Here is a 25,221-nt window from a genome sequence, read left to right as displayed (position 1 = left end):
AAAGCTGCTTCCGGACCACATTCTCAGCAACTCACAGCAAATGGCTCCTCTGGAGCTTAGCGAGGCATGTGAGGTGACCCCCACCACCCACCCCCCGTTTCCAGTGGCCACGGCTCCTCGGCCTCCAAGACTATCACCAACTGGAAAATACTCGTGCCCAGTAGAGGACGGTTCACCCACCGTGATCTGCTCTTCCTAGCCCCTTCGGAGGGACCGCCTCTACTGTAGTGTGGAAACTGAGGCACAGAGAGGTTTGGAACACCCAGAGCTGGCAAATACGGAGCCAGCCCTGAACTTCAGGTCTCCTGCTTTCCCACCGTTTCCTCTGGCACCCAACTCAGAGCAGGGAGTGTCTGCGAGCCACGAGGCCAGCCTCGTCTGTCCCCTCCGCCAGCCTCGTCTGTCCCCTCTGCCTCCAGCCGGAAGGTCACATTGATGAGGAGTGTGGGGAAAGCTGAGGGCAAAGAGGAGCTAACACCAGCGACCCTACCCCCACCCCATCCCCAGGGTGGGACATGTGTGGTATTCCTCGGACACTCCCGGCTACCCAAGAACAAAGGAAAGGGGTTAAAGTGCTTGCCATGGTGATGTGGGAAACTGAGGCAAATGAAAAATGAAATTATGTCAACTGCCCCAGGACCTATGCTGGCAATCCTACTCCAAGTCCATGGCCCCCGATAAGCATCTGAAGGCTCTCACGACTGAGGTGTTATTAAACACTTAACAGCTAACCCCCCAAGGTCCTGGAAACCTTGCTTCCAAAATACCTTAGAGACACTCTATCCCTGAGCCCCTCCCAACCCGAGGGTGTGTGATGAGTTCCCATCACGACCCCAGGGCAGCTCTTCCAGCCCACGGGTCCTGTGCTCGTGCTTTAATAAAATGACCTCTGTGCACCAAAGACGTCTTCAAGAATTCTTTCTTGGCCGGCGGCTCCGGACTACCCCCACCATCACCCCAAACCTTCATCATATGCCGCCCAGTTTGTCGGACTAGAGTCTTTTCATGTGGACTCTGAGCTTCGGTGCACATTTGGTGAGTATACCTTCTCTTTTCTTCCTTTCCTCTATTTTCAGGGGCCTTTTGAGGAGGGTGGTCCTATTGGGTCACTTTCATGTCGATTGCTCAGGCTGCAATCCTCTAGCCCGTGGCAACTCTTCTGGGAGGAGAAATCCTGCCTTTTGGCTGCAAGTTAGTACCCTGGCCGGGATGGTAATAAGACCCAGAAACCTGATGCCCTCTCTTTATTCCCGTCCGTCTTCAAAGTTGTCTGTCTTGGGCACGGGACAGCCACCTAAGCCACCAGGACACCTGCCAATCTTAAGACTCCCGCGTGAGGTTTCCTCCTCACTGATCTAACGTGATCCCCTCATCTCTGGTCTAGCCGCTTCTGGCAGGGAGACCTCCACTGAGAGCTGGTGGAAACCAGTACCCGATTGAATTAAGACCCAACCAGCGACTATTTCCTAGGGAAGTTGTCTATAAAGCGTCATCATGGAGGCAGCTGAGCTCCTAGAAGGAGGTCACTCTCTGCTGGTTTCAAGGACTTGGCAATGGGCTGGAGGCAGTAAGGGAATTTAATTTTTCATTTGCCTGAGTTTCCCGCAACACCATGGCAAGCACTTAAACCCTTTTCCTTTGTTCTTGGGTAGCCGGGAGAGTCCGAGGAATATCACACATATCCCACATATCCATATGTGTTGGAATGTCACTTAGATTATGATGGATTTCTGTCTTTACCGCTTTCTGTCAATGTCCTCTGCTCACTACTACTTAAAATTGGGTAATTCCCCCTTGTAAAACTTTTCTAGTGTTTTCCATGGGTTAAAAATGACAGGGTATTCAAGCAACTAAGGCATGCGGCATGCTCTTCAAAGACTAGGTGATCAGGGCATGACCATCAGGGAATGTTGTTCAAGGCACAGCCTTTTAGGGCACGGCTTTCAAGGTATTTTGGTCCATACGCCAGGCACCCATCTGTAGTCCAGAATGCAATGGGGAAGTGGGGGGACACTAACATCCCTCAGTCAGGAGCCCTTAGTCGGCTGGTTGGTGGTCATAGCAATTTCTTTCGAGGGACACCTGGGTCGCTTTGACACCAGGAACTTCTGACATATCCTGCTCATAGGACACCACCCACATCAGAGGGGATTCTTAGGGGTAATGGACTTTCTCTCTCTCTCTCCTTTTCCCTCTAGGAGCATGGGAGCTTCTCTTCGGTCCCCGAGAGATGCCTTTTTAACCCACTGGAAACAACCTGGCTTGCAATATGTAGAAAGGATTGCTTTCCTATAACCCTGAGTGGCCTTAGTAAACGGAAAATGTATGGAGGTACGCTAGGGCCAGGCCTTCACGGCTACCTGGCTCCAATGGCCTCTTGCAGATCGTGTTTGGTCAGTAACCAGGCCAGTAAACTCCCTCCTGATATATTGGATGGTAATTGTCTAAACAGGCCTCCTCTTAATAGAACCCAGGTCGCTGGAGGAAACACAGACCATCCCTGACAAAGGGGACGCTGACTCTCTCTCTCTGTTCCTCTGCCTAATAGATGTGAGGGCTTCTCCCTCATTCAGTTCCCGGGTTACCAGCTATAATTGGAGCCAACTGTGGCTAGTCCACCTTGGGATGGGGACTTTAAGGAATATTCCCAAGCAGCTGCTGAAGCTCCATTTGTTTGGGGGAAATTCCTGGTCTTTTCTGGCCTGATGTGGACTCCATATTTCCACTTTGGTGGAAGAAACATGGCATCTGCTCCTCTGTCGGAGCTCAGGTTTTAAATCGGGTTTTCCTTCTCTGCTTCTGCTGGCACCTTGCCTTTCCTTCCCTCCCGTCCCCCTCCAGTTTCTGCACCAACTTGGGTGTGGTCTACATAACTGGTTCCTATCTATACCATCCTCAATGCCTCAGGCACCATTGGCTCCCCCTCCCACCCTCGAGGTCAAGGAGCAAAGAGCACCCCCTTGGACCACCCACTTCAGATACCCCCACTGGTGTCCCAGGTGAAAACTGACAATGGGGATAAATTGATTGACTTTTAAGTGGACGCAGGGGAAACATATTTGGTGTTTAAACTGATTTCAGTTTGGGGCGCCTGGGTGGCTCAGTCGGTTAGGCGGCCGACTTCGGCTCAGGTCATGATCTCGCGGTCCGTGAGTTCGAGCCCCGCGTCGGGCTCTGTGCTGACCGCTCAGAGCCTGGAGCCTGTTTCGGATTCTGTGTCTCCCTCTCTCTCTGCCCCTCCCCTATTCGCGCTCTGTCTCTCTCTGTCTCAAAAATAAATCAACATTAAAAAAATTTTTTTTTAAACTAATTTCAGTTTGTTGGACCTGGTCTTTAAAGTTATCAGCATTAAATATGAAACTTTCATTCTACCAAGCTTGACTAAAGGTCAGATAAGCTCATGTTATCTCTGTTGCAATTTGCTAGCAAAAAGATGACTTAAAATGATAGTTAATTTTGTCTGTCTCAAGGTTTTCATGGGTAATTGTTAAGATAGCTTTCAAAGTCTTTGGTAACCTGAAACTTTAAAGTTTTGGTTGCATGACAAATCAGATTAAATTCATTGGACATCTAGGTCTTTTCCAGATAGGATGGAGTGCTAAAGCTTTGATTACCGAACGTAGGTTTGTGCTTATTGCAGAGAAACTAAGGCTATTTGGGTCTATCGGAAAACATGCTTTGTGCTTAATTGGCTCGTGAATTTACCATCTAAAAAATTCTGGTGTAAACACCTCTCAATTGGTTAGTGAGTCCTCAACTGGAGACTAAGGTTTCCTAAGAGTTAAAATTCTGCTAAGTGTACTTAAGACTGATGGAAATAAGGAAAGCAACCCTGTATGTAGGAAAGTGGGAGATATGTAAGAAAGATATAAGGAATGGAAATACATTTTTTGTCGAGGGTAAAAGAAAATAATTCTGTCCTAAACGAGACTGGTTGCTGGAGAGAAATGGCTTTGGGACAAAGTTTGAAGGCAAAGGAAAGTTGTAGAACGTTCGTGAAGGGAAATCTTCGGAAAGGAATTGTGCTCAGGACAGGCTAAGGTGGAGATGAATGGAATTTTAAAAGTACACTGGTATAAGGTTGAAATTCTGCTTTTCTCTCTGTTCAGAAGACAAAGTTTTCTTGGCCTGTTGATCTGCTCTTGATAAGAAAATGTAAATAAAGGCTTTTTTTTCCTCTTTGGTCGGCCGGAGATACCAAAGCTTTAGGTTTCTTCTTTATCAGGTCTTTGATTACTTAGTTAAAACTTCTCAATGTTAAAGGAGCTAGGTTTTGCTAACAACGATATGATGCTATCCATTCGCCTTCAGGATCTTTCATTGCCACTTTGGTTGAATAAACAAAGTCTTAAGATTTGTAATGATCTGTAATCCTATTTTGGACGTGCTTTATGGGTTTCTAAAGTTTTAACAAACTTCCCAGGATTTAAACGGTAAATTAAGTCTTTTGACCAATTAGGCCCTTTTATTTGGGATGCTAAGTTACTTGGAAACCACTGTCATGCAACGGTAAACCTTAGGCTGTATTGCACACGTAAATGTTGTAACTGCCCAAATACATACGCAATTCCTAAAGTTTTAATGTTTCGGTATAAGGTCATCACTTCATATTCTGATTCCTTGAAGTGTTATGTGTCACAGAAATAACTGAACTTCTTTGTCAATTGCATCATAATGAACTCTCATCAGATCTTTAACAATGTCCGTTTCCGAGATTTGGTCATTTATAATTGTTCTTATTCTCTCACAAAACGTGTTTCTCCTTCAAGGAGATTTATAAAAAGAACTTTTGGGACAAATACAGGTATTTGACACCTTTCAATAAATTTTTTTTTTAACGTTTATTTCTTTTTGAGACAGAGAGAGACAGAGCATGAACGGGGGAGGGGCAGAGAGAGAGGGAGACACAGAATCTGAAACAGGCTCCAGGCTCTGAGCTGTCGGCACAGAGCCCGACGCGGGGCTCGAACTCACGGACCGTGAGATCATGACCTGAGCCGAAGTCGGCCGCCTAACCGACTGAGCCACCCAGGCGCCCCAGACATCTTTAAGATTAATACCAAAATGGGTAAGAATTTCCAGAACTAAAGGGGTGCCTGGGTGGCGCAGTCGGTTAAGCGTCCGACTTCAGCCAGGTCACAATCTCGCGGTCCGTGAGTTCGAGCCCCGCCTCAGGCTCTGGGCTGATGGCTCAGAGCCTGGAGCCTGTTTCTGATGCTGTGTCTGCCTCTCTCTCTGCCCCTCCCCCGTTCATGCTCTGTCTCTCTCTGTCCCAAAAAAAATAAATAAACGTTGAAAAAAAAAGAATTTCCAGAACTAAAAAGCTGCATTCACACCGAACAAGAATTCGGAACATGGGACTCAATGAACCGAGGAAGATTATAGTCTTGTGACTCTTGTTGGAAATAACGGCTGGTTCTCTGTTTCCTCTTCCAGATTAAGGAAACTTTTCTCTTACCATATCTGTGATATACAGAAACGTCATCAAGTACTCAGTTGTAAACTGAAGCATGTATCTTTTCTCTCTCTCCAAACCCTCTGAAATGCAAAAGCTCTCCAGTGAATATCCTTTCCTTCACGGCAATTACAATTGTTTGCATAAGTTCAATAAGAATCTGTTCGTCTTGTCACAGGTCACCGTTGGAAATACTGGTGATTTTACCAAGGCTTTGACTGGAATGTCCTATTTGAGATTAACCCGCATAGACTCAGATATGACCAGACAGCTTTAAGGAACTCAGGTTGGCTTCATGAAACACGGAGCCACAAAGTCCCTTGGAAATGTTGGCCGGATACCTTGCTTACAGAGTTCCCAGCCCCCTCCCCAGGTGAGCAAAGAAGGTCACTTCCTGGCAGGTGCAGGGACCTCAGGGTACCTTGGAGACCTCGTGAAGAGGAATTCGTCCAATTCCACGGGTACTGCAGGCCTTGTCTGATGGCAAGTGCTTGGCTTGGCTTCTGGCCTGGAGAGGCTACAAAAGTTCAGTCTGGAGATTCCTTACAAGGGGTTCCAGCAAAGCAAACTTTAAAAGATCCTCATGAGCAATTGTTATTCTTGCTGAATTTATGTAAATACTTAGGCCAGGTTTGTTAAGACTGGACTTGTTTTACAAATGCATGGGTGTCGACTTGGCTATCTCTGGAAAGGGGGGTTTTTAGAGAGGAAAAACTACGTTTCAACAACGCACCGTTATGGATGTTAAATTCTAGTTCTGATCATCTTGAAATGTTTGTTGTTTGCCTAGACTAGACAGCTTGAGGTAAACTTCAGAAAAATTGTCACAATATGTCACGTATAGACCATCTTCTGTGCTGCTTGTTGTTCTGTGGGGATAATAACATGACCCCATGGGCATATGATTATTTAAACAACCGGAAAATGGGATGGATTCCCCCAAAACTTGTATCCAAAGACTTTTCTCACTGGAGACCTTTCGATAGATAGACTATCGTCTTTATTACTCACTTGAGGCCTGGTTAATTCATAAATCTCTAACCATGCAAACCGTACCCTCCCTAAACCTGATCTGACAGTTACTAGAAACCCACCCCATATAAGCCCAGGAGAATCTGGTTTATTCAAAAGATGGAAAGTCTAAGACAACAGGGGACTTAACTCCAAAATAAAAGGGCCCCTACTGGGCCGAATTAGGCAGTGAAGTGAGAGGGGCATTCTTCGTGGGCTCTTGTATCTAAAATAAAACCTGCAGCCCCCTTCCAGGAAATCAATTAGCAACCTTACGTGCCTTCTTTTTCCCGGGAATCTGTGCAAGCCCTCAAACTTCCCTTAGGATGGTTGTACCTTTCTTTTTCATTCTCCTTTCCCAATTTCTACTGATAATTCCTTCTTACAATGGGCCGTCCCACAGGGTCACAGCAGACCTTTGAGTTACAGGCCAGAAAGACCAATCTGATTCCTGCTGCCTGTTCCCACTCTCATCCGAGGATGCTTCAAGCCTGACATCTAAAAATCTCACTGGCAGCCCTGGGAGACACGGGGTTTGTAGTTTGCTGTAACCATTAACCCATATGTTTCTTGTTTCTGTAAAAGTACCTCTTCATTGCCTGATTGCGTACTGAACAAAACAGAGTCTATAGGATGGCTAAACACCACTTGTCATATGGTTAAGGCCTTAAACGACTCTCAAAATAGCATTATGTTATCAAATACTAGAAGTAACTCGAATGCGGGAAACAGTTCCACAAAATAGAATGGCATTACACATTTTAGCTGCTGCACGAGGTGGAACTTATATTCTCCTAAAAACAAAATGCTGGGGCGCCGGGGTGGCTCAGTCAGTTAAGTATCCGACTCTCGGTTTCGGCTCAGGTCATGACCATGACCTCAGGGTTTCATGAGTTCCAGTACCACATCCAGCTCTGTGCTGACGGTGCGGAACCCGCTTGGGATTTTCTCTCTCTCTCTCTCTCTGCCCCTCCCCTACTCATGCTGTCCCTGTCCCTCTCAAAATGAATAAATAAACTTAAAAAATTGAAAAACAAAACAAACACCCCCCCCCCAAACGCTGTATATACATTCCAGATTACCGCAAAAATATTTCTGGATTTCTAATTGACATAAATACTCAAATTGGCGCAGTAAACAATCCCTCTTTCTCCTTGAATGATTGGTTAAACATCTAGATTGGAGGACTTTTGTCAGCTACCGAAGGACTTTCCTTTGGGCTAACCTTTCTAGTTATCCTAATTATGTTTTGCTGTTTTCTCCCGTGTCTCTCTGCCTGGTCCCAAGACCCCATCACTGCAATGACTTCAAGCCAACAGATGATCCTTTCTACTCAAGGAGGTGCATACACGTTGCCCACGTTGGATTCAGCTGCCTCTATGTTTTTGTCACTCCTCGGTATGTTCCCCGACTGACCAATATTGACTTATAGGCAGGGACGTCTCTGAGGCCCTCCACCTTCAGCCACCTTAAAGATTTAAGGGTCAAAACTGTTCAGGGGGGATATGATGAGGGAGCATGGGGCAAGCTGAGGGCAAAGTGCAGCTAACAGCAACCCTCCCGCCCCCCAGGTGGGATGTGTGTGATATTCCTCGGACACTCAAGAGCCAAGGAAAGGGGTTAAAGTGCTTGCCATGGTGATGTGGGAAACTGAGGCAAATGAAAAATGAAATTATGTCAACTGCCCCAGGACCTATGCTGACAATCCTACTCCAAGCCCATGGCCCCCGATAAGCATCTGAGGGCTCTCACGACTGAGGTGTTATTAAACAGTTAACAGCTAACCCCCCAAGGTCCTGGAAACCTTGCTTCCAAAATACCTTAGAGACACTCTATCCCTGAGCCCCTCCCAACCCGAGGGTGTGTGATGAGTTCCCATCACGACCCCAGGGCAGCTCTTCTAGCCCACGGGTCCTGTGCTCGTGCTTTAATAAAATGACCTCTGTGCACCAAAGGCGTCTTCAAGAATTCTTTCTTGGCCGGCGGCTCCGGACTACCCCCACCATCACCCCAAAACTTCGTCAACATGGCAGACCCCAAAGGGGTCTGTCACCTGGTCTCCTGGCCAGAGCAGGGCACAGGCCAGGCCTCTTACCTTTGTGTTTGTAAACAACTATGAGATTCTGGGTCTCCCGCTCTGGAACCAGCATAAGGGCTGCTTCTAAATGGGGCCAGGATGACATTGACTTCTCCCGCCCTGGGCTGCCCCGTTCCAGCCGCCCAGGGGGATTCTGGGCCTCGCCGATCTCTGCAGTGTTCTCTCCCATCGCTTTGAGCCCGTCCTACAGGGAGAGAAGCGGAAGCTCAGAACTGGAGACCATGTCCTGCCTGAGATCTCACAGCCACACCTTGTCGTGTGATGGCCAAGTGGGGACAGGCCTGGGCACGTGCCTCAGGAGCACATCCCCAAGCTTTGTGGCCTTGGGCAAGCTGCCGGACCTTGGGCAAGCTGCCCGACCTGGCGCTCCCTTTTCCTGAGGCCACACTGAACATGGCTTTCCTTTCTCTGGGGCTGCGGGGTGGCCAGGGTACGAAGCTCACAGCAGGTCTGACCAGCCAGGCAGCCTTCCCCAGAGGGCCTGGATCCTGGACTTACCTGAGGGCCCAGAGGTGTCATAAGGACCCCTCCTGGCGATTTGTTTTCCTCCTGGCCCTTGCTGCTTGCCATCATATGATACACTCACCATTTCCTTGTTTATTGTCTTTCTCCCCACTGGGCAGGGCCAAAGCTTTGTTCCTCATCTGTGGGATCCTAATCAGGCACGCAATGCTATTTACTAAGTGCATGAGTGGCTGTGGGGGAGGGCAGCCTGAGGCCAGTCAGAGGTGTGGTGATGCCGGGAGAGGTGATGGTGGCCCGGCCAGGGGATGTGGGGCTGGAGGAGGAACTGATACTGTCCCGGGTGGGTGGGTGCCGGGGAGGAGGAGGAGGGTGACGGGGGCGACTGCTCAGTGGGGTGTTTGATGGGGAAGGCTGGCCCCTTGGCAGACCACCCCCGACAGCTGGGCTCAGGCTGGGTCCCAGGCGTGACATCACCGCTGGGCAGAGCTGGCGCCTTGTCTCATCCCCCTCAACATCCTCTGGGCGAGGGTTTGGTGCTCAGCCCTGAGGCACGCCCATCCGCACCCCATCTTCCACTCTTCAAACTCCATACCCTCGACCCCCTCCTCCTGGAAGCCTTCCCTGATTCTCCTGCTCCTCACCTCCTCCTGCCCACGAATTCCTCCTTCCTCTATGCCTGTACCACTCATTCACTCACGAAACTGTTCTGAGACTGGCCCCGGGTGCTGGCGCCATGGGGGTGCAGAGGTGACCGTGGCTCAAGGGACACAAACCTAGAAAGCAAATCACAGCCTGACTTCAAACCCAGGCAACGCATGAACGCTCTTTTAAAGAAAGTATTTCTCGCGGGTCCTGGCGTGGTCCTCCATCACTTTTATTACAGTGTTTCTTTTTGTTTTTTAATGTTTTTATTTATTTTCTTTTTTTTTTTAATTTTTTTAACGTTTTTATTTATTTTTGGGACAGAGAGAGACAGAGCACGAACGGGGGAGGGGCAGAGAGAGAGGGAGACACAGAATCCGAAGCAGGCTCCAGGCTCTGAGCCATCAGCCCAGAGCCCGACGCGGGGCTCGAACTCACGGACCGCGAGATCGTGACCTGGCTGAAGTCGGACGCTTAACCGACTGCGCCACCCAGGCGCCCCTGTTTTTATTTATTTTCGAGACCGAGAGAGACAGAGCATGGGTGGGGGAGGGGCAGAGAGCGAGCCCTCATTCGACTTTCTGTCTCTATGAACTTGGCTACTCCCGCTCCAGGTGCTGCGTATGAGCGAACCCTACCGTATTTGTCCTTTGGTGATGGGCTTGTATCACTTGCTATAATGTCCTCAAGGTTCGTGCACGTTGTAGCAGGAGTCAGAATTTCCTTGCATTTTTTTTTTTTTTTATCCCCCAAGGAAACTCTACCCCCCACATGGGGCTCAAACCCACGACTCTGACTCCAAGATCAAGAGTCGCACGCTCCCCTGACTGAGACAGTCAGGCGCCCCAGAACTTCCTTCCTTTTTAAGGCTGAATAGTACCCTATTGTACGTACACGCCACGTTTTGCTTTTCCATTCATTCATTCATTCATTCATCCGCGGGCCTCAGAGGCTGTTTTCACCTTTTCGCTATTGTGAATAACGCTGCTTCGTGCACGAGTATCTACTCCAGTTCTCGTGCTCGCTTGCTTGTGTTGGGTGTGTACCCAGGTACGGAATTGCTGTAATTGTATGTTTAACTTGGGGCTTATTTCTAAGGCGATTGTTCAGATGCATCCTAAATAGGATTAGAGCCGATTTATTTTTAATTCATAGATTCAACACCCACTAAATTTGAACCGCTCATACTTTGCAAGATTATGTCCTGAGACTCCAGTGACACACCCAACAGCTGCACCATCCAGTGGGGCTGAGCTTGAGCCACGAGCGGCTATGGAGTTCTGGAACGTGGCTGACTGCACTTAGATGTTCTGTGTGCTGAAATACACCTGTATTTCTTTCTTTTCTTTTTTCTTTTCTTTTTTCTTTCCTTTCCTTTCCTTTTCTTTCTTTCCTTCTTTCTTTCTCTTTCTCTTTCTTTCTTTCTTTCTTTCTGGAACGTGGCTGACTGCATTTAGATGTTCTGTGTGCTGAAATACACCTGTATTTTTCTTTTTTTTCTTTCCTTTCCTTTCCTTTCCTTTTCTTTCTTTCTTTCCTTTCTTTCCTTCTTTCTTTCTCTTTCTTTCTTTTCTCTTTCTTTCTTTCTGGAACGCGGCTGACTGGATTTTAGGTGCTCTGTGTGCTGAAATACACCTGTATTTCTTTCTTCTTTCTTTCTCTTTCTTTTCTTTCCTTTCTTTTTTAAAATTTATTTTGTGAGAGAAAAAGCGCATGTGAGCAGGGGAGGAGAGAGAGAATCCAAGCAGACTCCGCACAGACAGTGTGGAGTCCAATGCGGGGCTCAAACTCACAAATCGAGATCACGACCTGAGCCAAGATCAGGAATCGGACGCTTAACCGACTGAGCCACTCAGGCGCCGCAAAATACACCTGTATTTCAAAGACTTAATACGGAGGAGAGATCTTATTAGTAACATTTATGTTGAGTACACGTCAAAATGATAATGTTTGGGCTGTCCTGGGTTCAAGAAACTATAGCATTAAAACAACATTTGTTTCGTTTCACTTTTTAAAATGTGAGCCCCTGGAGAATCCAACATGGCATGTCTGACTTGCATTGTCTTCCTGCTGGATGCTTAACCTACCAGATTAATCCAGGTGCTTTCTCAGCCTAGAGGAGCTGCCTAGAGCTCAGAAGACTTGGCTGGTCCTCTTATTTATTTTTAATTGAGGTGAAGTTCACATAATATACAATTAACCATTTTATTTTATTTTATTTTTTAATGTTTATTTATTTTTGGGAGAGAGAGAGTGTGTGTGAGCGGGGAAGGGGCAGAGAGAGAGGGAGACCCAGAATCCGAAGCAAGCTCCAGGCTGAGCTGTCAGCACAGAGCCCGACGTGGGGATCGAACCCACGAACTGTGAGATCATGACCTGAGCCGAAGTCAGTTGCTTAACTGCCTGAGCCATCCAGGCGCCCCAAGCCATTTTAAAGTATACAGTTCCAAGTGGCACTTAGCACAGTCACAGTGTTGGGCCACCCCCCCTCTGTCCAGATTTCGACTTTCTCATCCCCTAGAAAAACATGCCCGCTAAATAATCACTCACCATTCTCCTCTCCCCCAGCCCCTGACAACCACTAACCTGCTTCCTGTCTCTGGATTTGCCTACTCTAGACACCTCATTTAAAAGGAATAATACAGTAGGTGACCTTTTAGGATCGCCACCTCTCACTGAGCAGAATGTCCTCCGGGCTCATCCGTGTTGGAGCAGGTGTCAGAACCTCAGTCCTTTTTATGGTTGACTACCACCCTGTCGTATGGGTATGCCACCACGTGGGTGCCATCATCTGCTGACGGATGACTGGGTTGTTTCTGCCGGAGCTACTTGAGTAACGCCGCAGCGGACATTTGTGTATACTTTCTGCGTGGTTGTATTGTTTTCATTTCCTGGAATTGCTGAGTCACATGCTAACAGCTGCTTCTTCTTGTCTTTTTATTTATTTTTATTAGTATTACTTTTTTAAATGGGAGATCAAGAAGATCCCTTTCCAATTTTTTTTTAAATGTTTATTTATTTATCGTTGAGAGAGACAGAGCGCAAGTGGGGGAGGAGCAGAGAGAGACGGAGACAGAATCCGAAGCAGGCTCCGGGCTCCGAGCTGTCAGCACAGAGCCTGATGCAGAGCTCGAACTTACAAACAGTGAGCTCATGACCTGAGCTGAAGTCGGACGCTCAACCGACGGAGCCACCCAGGTGCCCCAATAAATAATTTTAAATGCTATTTTTGAAAAAAAAAAAAGTTGCTTTTGTAGTAAAAAAATTTTTTTGATATTATGAATTTGACCGCAGAATTCACCTAGATATTCAAAATAAACTGAGACATCTAATTTGTTAGAAACCCCCAAGCTCTGGGGGTACTGGGGTGGGAGCAGTTTTCTATAAGGTAACGGTGTTTCCTGTAAAAAAATTCCAGAAGCTCTTCCCTAGGCAATTCATCTATCCTTCCACGTTCATCTGACACTTCTTAGACACTGCCCGTGAGGTGACTGAGGGAGAGTCTAGGGTGGAGGGGGCCGAGGGGGGGTCTCAGGGCTGGGGGAGAGAGAGGGAGGAACGAAGCCTACGCTCCACACACCCCTGGCAGGTGCCGGGAAGCAGAAGGCGGGAGCTATGGAAGGTTCTTGAGCTCAGCCCTGTCTGGACCACAGGATAGCTTTGCTGAGGTGACAAGCATGGGAGCTTGATCACGGAAGGTGTGGAAACAGTCTGGGGCTCTGAGGCCCACCCTGTCCGTGCCCTGGCCCACTATGTGACCCGGGAGGAACAAAGGCAAGGTGCCAGACTGCACAACTGACCCACACGGCCTGCTGTCCTCTGACCTCCCTGAGGGTCTCAAAGGCAGGAATGGAGTCTGTGAACTGGTGTCACTATTCTTCAAAGCCGGCTGCCAGACACTGTGTCTGTCCTGGAGGAGGCCGCCCAGGCTCATGGAAATGTCAAGTGCCTGTCTTTGCTCTGGGCTGACATCACCTCTGCGTGGGAACAAAGCGCGTGCTCATGCCGAGCCTGTCTGGTTTGGCAGTGATCTGTGTTCTTGTTTGGTTTCAAAATAGGGGGCCCAGAAGGCAAAACCATGAAAGATGCCCTTGTTGGAAGAAATGTTCAGGAGCCCAGCTGATGGCCTCCCTCTGGGCTTTGGCTGAGAAGAGGCAAGAGTCACACACCCAGTCCCCAACGTCTGGGTTCCTAGGGGAGGCTGGAGGCCCCCCTGCTACCTGGGAAGCCGCAGGTAGAGCCCTCATTATATGACTTTATCGTGGGGGGCGGGGAGTGGGGGGAAAGGGGCAGCAATCTCGGCTAACGCTCTTGTAACACAGCGCAGTCCATTTCCACATTTGCAGGGAAGGGCCATTCTCACTTCTCATAGCTTTGGCGACTCAGCATGTCAGGCGATCTTATGAAGAAGTCGGTTGGATCCTCATATTACAGACGAGGAAACAGAGGCTCAGCATGAGCAAGGAACTTGTCCAAGGTCACGCAGGTCATCTCAAACTCATTTAACATACATGTCAGGGGCTCCTATGTGGCTGGCACTGACCTTGGGGCTCGGACCCAACGGAATAAGGTAGACAAAGTTCCCCCTCTCACAGCGTGGACATCTTCGTGGCTGAGAGAGACAACACAGGTAAACAAGCCAGAACGTCAAGAGTTTCTGTGAAGCGGATTAAACGGGGAGATGTGGCAGGATGTGGCTGGCGTGGGACCAGGGCAGGCCTCTGTCAGGAGGCAGCATTTGAGCTGAGGTCTGAATGACAGGAAGGAGCCAGCCGTGTAAAGAGCCCGATCAGGTGCTTTTCCCTAGGACGTTCCGGCAGCCCCAGTGGCCCCTGATGGGTCTCACTACCAGCGTCAGCAGCGGTGGGGATCCCCCGCCAAAAGATGCATCGTGGAGTTGGCTCTGCGGTCCAGCTGCAGGGCCAGTTGGTGAGAACTCGAGGGACCAGATGAAGGCTGGAAACAGGAGAACAAATCCTAGTGAGGATGGTCCAAGACAGTCCACGGAGCTCCTGGTGTTGCCACGTGTCCCCACTGCCTGCTCACCTGCCTCGGGTCCCGGGATGGACGGCAGCTCGCGAAGGCCTAGCTCTTCTGGTCTGATCCAGGCCAGAGCCTCAAACAAGCCTCAGTTCTGTCCTGTGAGGGGACCAGATGTCTTCAAGGGACAGGTGGACACAGGCGGTGGCTGGGCTTTCTCTGGTTCTATTTGATCCAGGCCCCAGGGAAACAGTGCTCTCCCCAGTGAGGTGGGGGGGGGATGGTTAAAGATCAAGGCTGGAGGGAGGGGGGGCCCTGCTGGCTTGGCCCAGCACCGGCCTTGGCCGTCTGCCTGCCTTGTGCGTCAGCGTGGGCCTGTGGCCTCGCAGCTTTGCCTGGCTGCCCTGGTTCTCCTCCTGGAACTGACCCTTGCCGTTTCTGAAATCCTAAGATTCCTCAACTACCCTTCTCTGCTTCATGGCTTAATCCACCAAAGGGAACCAGGAGGCTGACCCGGTGCCCCTTTCGGCCCCAGGAGGCAGGCTCAAGTGGACTGAATGACACCGAGGGTGGGGAACAGGGAACACAAAGCCGGCAGAGGGCAGTGCCTTGCCCCCACTCCTGGGACGGAGCAGGTGCTACGAGAGACCCAGGGGCCTAGGGCTTGGCTAGGGCCACTTGTGGCAGGGATTATGCCCACCTGTCTGTGCCTCAGTCGCTCTGAAAGAAGGTACACACACCACCTCCCTCTCAGGGTGCTGGGCTGACACCGGCCTCCAGAAGGACTCGGGGGCCAGCAGTGCTATGGGCCTCCCGAGGGACAGCTGGAGAAGCTGAGGAGGGGGAGAGAGCCTGGAAGACGGTTCTGCAGGCTCTCGGCCCAGAGCCCCTTCCCGGCAGAGGGGCGGGGGCATCGGAAGCCTCAGACGCCACCATCCAAACCCTGACCTTTTGCTTTTGTTTCTAAGCAGACGCTCTTGTTAGAGGGGGAAGTTCTTAATTCCTATAAAGCAGGAAGAGGCCAGTATTTATGGAAAGTCCTCCACCCAAACAAAACCAAAACAAAGCAGAGCAACTCCCTGGATGTCCACAAACTGCTGACAGGGGGAGGGCAGTGTCCTAGTGACCTGCAGCTCTGTCGGCCACACCACTGCCCACAGGGCCTAGAGAACTATCACCCTCTCCAGATGTGCAGAGACAGGGATGCCGGACAACCTAGCGCTCTCCCCTTGGGCGGTGAGGCTGGCAGGCCGGGTCCCACCAGAAGGCTGGGCCTCGCATCCGCGCTCTGCCACCGCCCAGCAAGTGAGCTGGGGCCTCCGGCTGCCGACGGGGTCGGGGAGGCTCCACCTCCCGAGGCCGCGGCGATGGGAGGCCTCAGTAACTGCACTTTTTTTAATTTAATTTTTAGTTTTAGAGAAAGAGAGGGAGGGAGCAGGGGAGAGAGAATCTCAAGCGGGCTCCACGCTCACCATGAGGCCTGACGCAGGGCTTGATCCCACGGCCCTGGGATCAGGACCTGAGCCGAAATCAAGAGTCAGATGCTCTACAGACGGCGCCAGCCCGGCGCCCCCGAAGCACTGTGAACGCACGTTGTGCAAGACCACCAGTTATTCTTCCTTTATTGCAGTAAAAAAGTGATTCTATTTCTAGAACCAAACAGCATCACAGAGACATTCCTAGGAACCTGACAAGAAAAGAACGCTCTTTGTTCGCAAGCCCTTGTGTCACCTGCGCAACAGACACAGCACAACAGACACAGCTCCATGGTCAGGGTCCCCGCCAAGAGGTGCCGGTCCTCCTCGGGCACGGCCCCCTCGGAAACTGCCCCCTGCCCCCCAGCGCAGCACCCTGGGCCCCGCTCGGCCGCGGGGAGCACCGCAGAGCGAGCAGGGCCTCAGCACTGGCCTCCGATAATCCGGAGTCTGGGCACCCTGGAGGCCGCACGCGGCGGTGGCCCCTGGTGAGCTGGGTCTGGGGCGTCGCGGGCCAGGGTCCTGGGAGCCGGGGCGGGGCAGAGGGGCCCGCGGAGGCCTCAGACCCCGGAGAAAAGGTCTGAGTGCGGCTCCATCACCCACTGTGGGAGTCGGGCGGGCTGTGGGCTTCCTGCCTCCTCTTCTCCAAGCGGGGGGCAGCACTCCCAGCCCACAGCCCTGGCGGCGGCCTCTGCCCACCGACAGCAGAGAGCACGTGTGATACGGTCTCAGGGCCTGGGCCAGTCTGCTCCTGTCCCCAAGTGTATGTCAAAGCGGTGCGTGTCTCTGAAGCCCTCGGTCACCCGTGACAGCTGGTATCCAAAACCTCTTCCCTTCTGGAAGTGTTCCCCACTGTTCTTTCAAACGAGCCCCCAGGCCTGACTCGTGACCTGTTTTTTCCTTACAGCTGATAGAACTTGTCGTTGGCGGTAAAGCCGGCTAATTTTAGCAGCTCCCCGGTCCGGGGCCTTCCTCGGCCCGGGAAGGGAGACAACAGAGCCAGCTCACCCCGACCCAGGGCCTCCCCGTTCCTGGAGGGGCCTGACGAGAGCGGCCACCGTCCCCGCTCGGTCTGCGTGCATCCTGCCCCCTCCGGGGGGCTCCTGTTGGATCAGTTGCCTCTCGTTCCTTTCCGCTGGACCTGCCCCTGTGCAGGCCACCCCAGGCTCCCAGCGCTTCCCCTGGTCTCCCCGAACATTTGCCACTGAAAACCACCAAGGCAGGCCCAGGGACGGGGGCAGGCTTTGAAGGTGCAGATGCCAACCAGGGTTCCACGCCGGAGGCTGAAGAAGAAAGGGGCGGGGGGGACACCGCCCACTGGTGAGGGGGCAGTCGCAGTGGCCACGGGCTCTTCCAGGGGAAGGTGGTGGCCTTGAGAAAGCCGTGGCTGCCGGGCTCGTGGCATGCAGGGTCGCAGGAGAACTCCCCACGCTCCGTCCCAAGTGGTGGGAAAAGGACCATCCCGCCCCAGAGCTGGGCCCCCTTGTCCCCATGCAAGGTCCTGCGTGGGCCACATTCTGCGGTCAGGGCTATGGCGCCGTCATCACACTCTGCTCGCCATGGTCCACGCTCCAGAGACGGTAAAACTCGGCAAAGTCCACATAGGGCTCGACCCGGCCATCCTCCCCGGGCGGGAGCGAGTGGGCAGGCCGGGAGCGGAAGAGGCCCCCGTCTGAGCTGGAGCTGCTGCTCTGGGTGTGCGTGTTGGTGGACTGCAGGGTCAGGGTCGGGCTCTGGCTGTGGGGACAGGGGAGACTCAGTCAGCGACCCTGGCTTCTACCCTAGGACAGAGAGGCCCCTGCCTCAGCCGGCCCCTCAGGCCACAAGAGCCAGACCAGCCAGAGGTTCTTAGGAGCTACTGACAAAAAAAAAAAAAAAAAAAAAAAAAAAATCAAATGTCTTTTCCAAGCTCTAGCTATAGGCGGCTACTTAAGTTAACTAGAATTTGGGGCACCTGGGTGGCTCAGTCAGTTGCGGGTCTGACTTCGGCTCAGGCCTGATCTCACGGTTTATGAGTTCAAGCCCCAAGTCAGGTTCTGTGCTGACATCTCGGAGCCTGGAACCTTCTTTGGATTCTGTGTCTTCCTCTCTCCCTCTCTCTGCCCTTCCCCCACTCGTGCTCTCTCTCTCAAAAGTAAACATTAAAGGGGCGACTGGGTGGCTCAGTCGGTTAAGCATCAATTTCGGCTCAGGTCATTATCTCATGGTTCCTGAGTTCGAGCCCCGCGTCAGGCTCTGTGCTGACATCTCGGAGCCTGGAACCTGCTTCAGATTCTGTGTCTCCTTCTCTCTCTGCCCCTCCCCCACTCACACTGTGTCTCTCTCTCTCTCTCTCTCTGTGTCTCCGTGTGTGTGTCTCTCTCTCTCTCTCAAAAATAAACATTAAAAAAAAAAAGTCAAGTTAACTAGAATTTAATAGAATGGATCACCCGGTTCAAGGGCTTGATGGCCATGCACCCTAGTGGCTCCCGTATAGGACATGGGACGTTCCCACCCTCAGAGCCGCACTGAGCTAGAGGGGGTCCATTCCAGATTCTCCAGATCCCACTGATCACAGCCAGGAAGGATTCTTCTCCCAAAAAACTCACTCACTCCTTCTCTCCCTCACACTGGCTGGGTAGGGACGGGCCCCTGTCGTCAGAGCTCCCTGGGCACCCCCCTCTACCCCGTCACAGAACTCCTAACAGCCGGGTATCACCTGCCCACCCGCCCTCCTGCACACTCCCAGCACTGCCCAGCCCCCAGCACCAGCTCGCCCTCAGTGGGCCCTGACTAGTGCTCAGATGCAGGGCCCCGAGGAGTCAGAGGTGTGGAAGGACGGCTGGCTCTCCCGCCTGCCCTGTGACCACTGCTATCACACTCTGCCTCTGTGGGCACCGCTCACCCTGCAGGGGTAGGGGGGCCGCTCCAACGCACTCGCGATGCCTGCCGCTCAGCAGCCTGGCAGGACCCCTGGGCGCACAGGGGTGGGAGCAGGGGCACGTGGGGGCGGGGAGATGGGAAGGCCCCCTGGGAGGCAGTGGCCACTCCCTCCCAAAGGGCCTTTCCGATTGGCCGCATCCTCCGAGTGGGCTGGCTGTGGCATCCCTGTTATTCTGTGCCGGGCTGGAATGTGGAAACCGGAGCCCGGGGTCCCCTGGCGGGGTGGGGGGTTGGAGGGGGTGGACATTCCACGGAAGTAGAGGTGGGGGAGAGACACCAGACCTGTGAGGCAGGTCTGCGGTGAGGAGGGGCCAGCCCACTCACTCCTGGGCTCCAGGCCTCCCGCTGCCTCCATCGCTCCCCCTGCTTTCAACTAGACAACTCCCTTTAAAGCTAAAATGAGACACTTCAGTCAGAGCACCGGCTCTGGCAAGCAGCAAGCCGGGACAGGCCAGACAATGTCCCCCAAGCACGACGCCACTGGGGAGGCAGACCTGCATCGCGTGCTCCAAGACGGGCAAAGATGAGAAAAGAGAAAAGAACAGAACCTTCCCATAAGTGAAAACTAATCTGTGGGACCCACAGGAAAACACGACCAGCGGGCTGCCTGCATCGGCGGCCTGTCTCCTCCCAGCCCCCCTCATCTGCTCTGCCCCTGAACCTCCACCCCTCCCTGGCCTGGCTTCAGTGAGCTGTGGGAACCCGCAGGGCTGCGTCCTCCGGCCTCTACATCTGGGGGAAATCCGGGGAAGGGGCCGGGGAATTTGAGAGGTACGGGACACTAGCGCACCCCACCCAACGTGGCTCGGCTGGGACTCGGCCCCACGGCCGTTCGTGTCCAGGTCCGAGGGCCCTCCCGGGAGGCGGGCCCGAGGGTGCCCGGGGTGAGGTGAGGGCTTACTTGGTGAGGGTGGGGGTGGCCTCATCCAGGGTGGAGGCGCTGTGGGCCCCATTGACCAGCTGGCCCTGGGAGGGCATGACGAGGGAGAGGGTCACGCTGGTCTTGCTGGTGCTCTGGGCGCTGGAGTACGGCACGGACACGGGATACACGCGGCCTCCTGTAGCTCAGGGAGAGAGAGAGAGAGAGAGAGAGCAGTGGGCTGCAGGCAGCAGCTGGGGGGGGGGGGGTGGTCCCTGGGGTGGTGGGAACAGGGCTACTGCAGGGACTAACAGGGACAGCGTCTGAGGTGCCGAGGAGGGAGGCATGGTCCTCTGCCCCTTGGGACAGCGAAGGGACGTCTGTCTCACGGCAGACTCTTCTAGGCGGGCAGGGAGATCCTCTCGGCAACAAAGCACGGCCGCTGCTCAAAGCGGGAAGAGTGAGTGCCGAGCAGGCTCAAGGAAAGGGTTACTGCCTGGCTTCCCACGACGCTTTCAGCCAAGGGGTAGGCTGAGGTCGGCCCAATGAAAATATGGTTGCAATAACAACAAGCTAGAGAAAACTCCAGTAACCCCAGTGTCCGTGGGAGAACAAATCCATCTGTGCTGCCTGCGCGCTAAGGCTGGCTCGTTTGAAAAAAGAAAAGGAAGCACAGCCCCTAGGAACCGATGGTCGTGACACTGAGCAGCACTGGGAGAGACACAAAAAAGAACCATCGCCCCTCTTCCCGAGCAAGCCGACTGCGGAATTACAAAGGCAGAAAAGAAAGCGTCTCGCCCCACCCCCGACACTGTCCAGGGTCAGAGCCAGGTTTCGGGGTACCCTCTGACCACAGGCCTGACCTCGCCTCTGTCTCTTCCTTCTAGAACCTCAGTTCTTCAGTAGAAGGGATGCCATCTGTCTCTAGGGTTTTAGGGACTAAAGGAACTACATGGGTAGAGTGCCAGGCACACACCAGCGGAGCCGTCACCCCTGTTATGTGGCTTCGAGGCTTGGCAAAGTGCTTGTCCACACACTCAGGTCTTTAGGAGGTAGGCGGGCAGGTGCTATAATCCACATTCACAGGCAAAAGGGAAAAAAAAAAAAGCTGAACTCAGCTCGGAGAGGCTTAAAGTCAGAGAGCCCGGATTGTAGCCAGGCCAGGCCCCTGGCTCCGTGTCCACTGCCGGCAGCAAAGCCCCCCACAGCCCCGGCCGGCTTCCTCCCACGGCCTCCTGTCCATGCTGTGCGCATACCTGGGGCTGGGGACGCTGCGGGCTGGCTCATCTCGCCTAGTGGGTAGCCGAAGTTCCTCACCAGCAAGGTCATGTCCTCGTGCCTGGGGCAGAATTTGGCACGCTCCCCGCCACTGGCAAAGGTGTCACCGTGGATGCGCTTCACCCGGTCCACCACGGCCTGGGCCACCGCATCCAGGGAAGTCTGCTTGGCGAACTCAGTGTCGATCATGGCGGCGATCTCCTGGAGGAGGGGGGTGAACCTGGTGAGGAGTGGGGTGGGGCCCCTGGACTGTGGGCCACAACTCCAGAGCCTAATCAGGATGCTTATGGGGCATCAGCCAAACAGGTGAAGGAAGTCACCACCGGTCAAGCCTGTAAGCCGAGCTTTTCAAGGTATTCAGGATAATTCTTCTGGAACTTTCTCATTAGTAAAGGTGTGACCTTGTGATTTCTCCGAGTATTAGCCTCCACACCAAAACAATGGGGGCTAATGTCCACCTCGCTACGTTATTAAGGGAATTAAAAAACACAATGGATGGGAGGACATTCTGGAGACCACTAAAAAGTGCCGAATGAATTGTCGTTATTACTAAGCTTCCTTTCCTGGAACTTACTGTAGGCTACGATATGCCGTTTATACTAGAAAGTGGGAATACAGAGTGAAGGTGGGCCCTGTCCTCAGAGAAATCCACTATCCAGTTTTTTCTAGAACCCAACAAAAGCCACTAGATAATTCTATGGCAAAAACCAAAACTAAAAAATCACACTGACAGTAAGATCACAAACACAAACTCCTCTACGGGATGGCTGGCCAGAGTCTCTTAGAAGTAAAGTAGGGGGGCTGGGGCACGTCATAGGAAGTGACTGAGCCCCATCCGGGGTGGGCTCGGCTCTGTCGCTGTCACTTCAGGCAAGACCCTGAACTCTGTGAGCCCCAAGTTCCTTACCTCAATGTGTCAGTGAGCCCCTGCCTCCTGTGTTACAAGGCTACTGGCAGGGACGATAAGATAAAACAGGTGAAAAATCTTGAACACGGGTTATCAGGAGACAGGCATAAGTTTTCCGCGTGATTTTTAATTAGAAAGGACAAAGTACAAAAGGTTACCTTCCTACAGGAATTACAAATGGAAGGAGAAACACAGCCTGAATTTACTATCCAAGGTCAGGTAAAGGCAGCCTCCCTACAAAACCATCCTGAAGTGACTGTCTCAAAGCCATGCTTTAGTGACAACTATCTGACACGTGTGTTCCAAGTGCAGCGAAAATAAGCAGCTCCCACCGGCTGGGGAACCTATCACACCTGGCCCTCAACACAATCCCCAAAAGCGAGGTGTTATCACCCCATCTCGGAGATGAGAAGCAAACTATCATCCGGGGGCACAGCTCAGAGGGGAGGGAAGGGGAGGGAGGGGAAGGGACCGAGGGAGGCTGAGGCACAGACCACACCCCTCTGGGCTCTCGTCCTCCGTCCAGGGCCCTTCCTAGACAGACTTCAGAACAATTTGCCCATGGACATTCACTTCCTTCTCTCCCTCTTCCCTTCCTGCTGTGCTCAGCGCCGTGGGGACTGACCCTGCTTCAAGCCCAGAACAAGCACAGTTTGGGGTAGGATGGGTGTTCTTGGAGCTCTGAGCCTTTTCTCCCCCCGGCTTTGAATGTAGAGAAGCTGTCCAGGGCTGGCATTCGAGAGCTAGAGCTCTGGGTCCTGAAGCACTTTGGAGCCAAGCAGAAGGGCTGGCTGGGCCCCCGGGGGAGCTTGCCACCCTGCGGGCTGGCTGGCAGGGCTCTGCCCGGGCCTGGCTCACCTGGTTGGCCTGCCCAGGCCCGTGGGCTGCCTCCAGGGCCTTGTACAGCCCCTCCGACATCAGCACCAGGAAGCCGGTCACCCCCTCCAGGGGCTGTGCGCCGTGGATCTCGGGTTCTGCAATGATAGGCTTGGACTTGGCAGCACTGTAGGAAGAGAGTTGGGGGAGAACCATGCTCAGAAGGGCCCCCAGAGGACATTTTTCTGCTAAGGGCCAGAATCTACCCAGAATGTAAACTAAAACGCACGTCTGACAAGAGGAAAAGAAACAGGAAAGAGAAAACCAGGAAAACAGACCTGTCTTCTGAGGGTGTCTTAAAGGAAAGCTCTGAGGGCCAGGAAAGCGAGTGGGGCAGCTGGGTCAGGACAGCGAAGGTCGGGCACCCACTCCCGACCCTGGTCGACATCTCCTGTCCACAGAGCCTGTGCAGTGGCAGTGAGGACGGCGAGAGGGGGTGGATCGCTTTCAGAAGCCCACTCCTCCTGGGCTCTTCCAGAACAAGTATCCAAGCCGACTCAGATGCCACGTACGCGTCCCCCCCACACTGGGACCCTTAACGGAGGCGCTGGCAGAGTCAGCGAATGTCACAGAACTCTAACACGTGCATGTGCGCACGGAGCCAAGCAGAAGGGTTCCCGGCAACAGCACTCAGAGGAGCAAAGTCTGGAAACGTCCTGGGAACCCATGAGTAGGGGCCGGTGAGGTGAGCGCTGATGCAGCCACACTCTGGGACTCCGCAGCCCACACCCTGCCCTCAGGGGCAGAGGAGCGGCACCCGTCAGGGAATAAGTGAGGTGCGGCGCTCTGGAAAGCAGATGCCAGCACTTGTGGGTGCTTTAAAAAAGGATGCTTTCGGGGCGCCTGGGTGGCTCAGTCAGTAGAGCGTCCGACTTCGGCTCAGGTCATGATCTCGCGGTCTGTGAGTTCGAGCCCCGCGTCGGGCTCTGTGCTGACCGCTCAGAGCCTGGAGCCTGCTTCGGATTCTGTCTCTCCCTCTCTCTCTGCTCCTGCCCTGCTCATGCTCGCTCTCTCTCAAAAATAAACATTAAAAAGGATGCTTGCCCCATCCATGAGCACGCACACGCACACACACACACGCACATGTGCACGTGGACACGATACACAAGAAACCGGCAGCTTCTGGGGGAGGAGTCCAGCCTTGCAGCAGGAGGAAAACTTGCTTTTCATTGTATACCCTTGGCGCTATTTGAATTGTTCTAAACTACATGTGTACCTTCCAATTAAGCAAACAGAACCCCACAAATCAGAGACAAAAGTTTCCAAACTCAATTGCCTAAATCTGGTGAGAGTAAGGAGTTTTAATTCCTGCTTTCTGGGCCACGACGAGCCTGGCTCTGACGCCAGGGTGTTTGGTATGATTCCCCCATGGCTCCCCCATCAAATACTGCGATGGCAACACACACACGCACACACAAGCCTATTTTCCCAGTCAATGTTAAGGATGTTGCTCTGGATTCAGGAGGCCTGGGTTCGAGTCCTGCCTCGGCCCCCTGCTAGCCCTGTGACCAGGCAGACTACCATTTCCTCACAAGAACACAGCTTTGGGACAACAAGCTCACAAGACCTGAGTAGGGACTGAGTAAGAACGCACGTAAAGAGCTGGGCACAGGCTCGGTACAATGAAGGCCCACGATCATCATCGCGGCCCATCTGCTGCTACGAGCACTGGGTGGCACCCACAAGGGCAGTGTCCTCCGAGGGCTGTGTGCAATCTGTCTCACACCTCTGCCCCGGCCCCAGCCACGGACAGCACTGACCAGCAGGTCTTTGGTCCGTCCCTATCCACACCAGGCAGCTCGTGCCAACGCTGGCCTCTTGTGTCAGGCCCTGTGGCACTGGTCGCCACGCTTGGCTTTGACCCAGCTCCCCAACATGACCCAGTGTGATAACCCTGCTTGTAACCAGAGTCCGGACACCAAGATAAGGGCCTGAGCTTAGGATTCCCACCGTAAGTTCCCGCTTTGCTGCTCCTGGCAGCACCTTTTAAAATAACCACTTAGAATTACGGCTTCCAAAAGCAGTGACCTCCACCCCAACCACCTTGAAAGTAATAGGTGCTTGCTACCCTATGCTAGAACCCCAACTCCTGGTTCGTTGGGTTTAGGGCCACACGCCAACATCTCTGGGAGGAAGAAAGGTCTTCTTGGGCTCTGAATTACCTCAAACTACCTTTTGTCCCTAGAGCCTAAAGTCTGCTTTTGCCCAGGCCCTCTGGCCTTACAAACAAACAGGGGGCAGCTGGATGGGCCA

At 52.8% G+C, this 25,221-nt stretch overlaps 1 protein-coding gene across 5 annotated transcripts in view; it reads right to left on the bottom strand.

Annotated features, from left to right (window-relative positions):
• The window catches only part of TAB1 (TGF-beta activated kinase 1 (MAP3K7) binding protein 1), a 54,963-nt gene that overhangs the window by 6,000 nt on the left and 23,742 nt on the right, over positions 1 to 25,221 (bottom strand). For 2 of the 5 annotated variants that reach the window (XM_043562641.1, XM_043562643.1), the window contains exons 8-11: positions 22,951 to 23,095; positions 21,164 to 21,386; positions 19,950 to 20,112; positions 16,248 to 17,863 (exon numbers count right to left, since the gene is read on the bottom strand). In XM_043562641.1, the coding sequence (XP_043418576.1) occupies positions 17,656 to 17,863; positions 19,950 to 20,112; positions 21,164 to 21,386; positions 22,951 to 23,095 (739 nt within the window). In that variant the 3' untranslated portion in view covers positions 16,248 to 17,655. Of the gene's footprint in view, positions 1 to 16,247; positions 17,864 to 19,949; positions 20,113 to 21,163; positions 21,387 to 22,950; positions 23,096 to 25,221 lie in introns of those variants that run through there. The other 3 variants (XM_043562642.1, XM_043562644.1, XR_006294518.1) reach the window with 2 other exon arrangements.

Source organism: Prionailurus bengalensis, chromosome B4, assembly GCF_016509475.1.
Source record: "Prionailurus bengalensis isolate Pbe53 chromosome B4, Fcat_Pben_1.1_paternal_pri, whole genome shotgun sequence".
Lineage (NCBI taxonomy): Eukaryota > Metazoa > Chordata > Mammalia > Carnivora > Felidae > Prionailurus > Prionailurus bengalensis.
The sequence above is the reverse complement of the archived record's forward strand: the minus strand, read 5'-3'. Positions and strand labels throughout refer to the sequence as shown.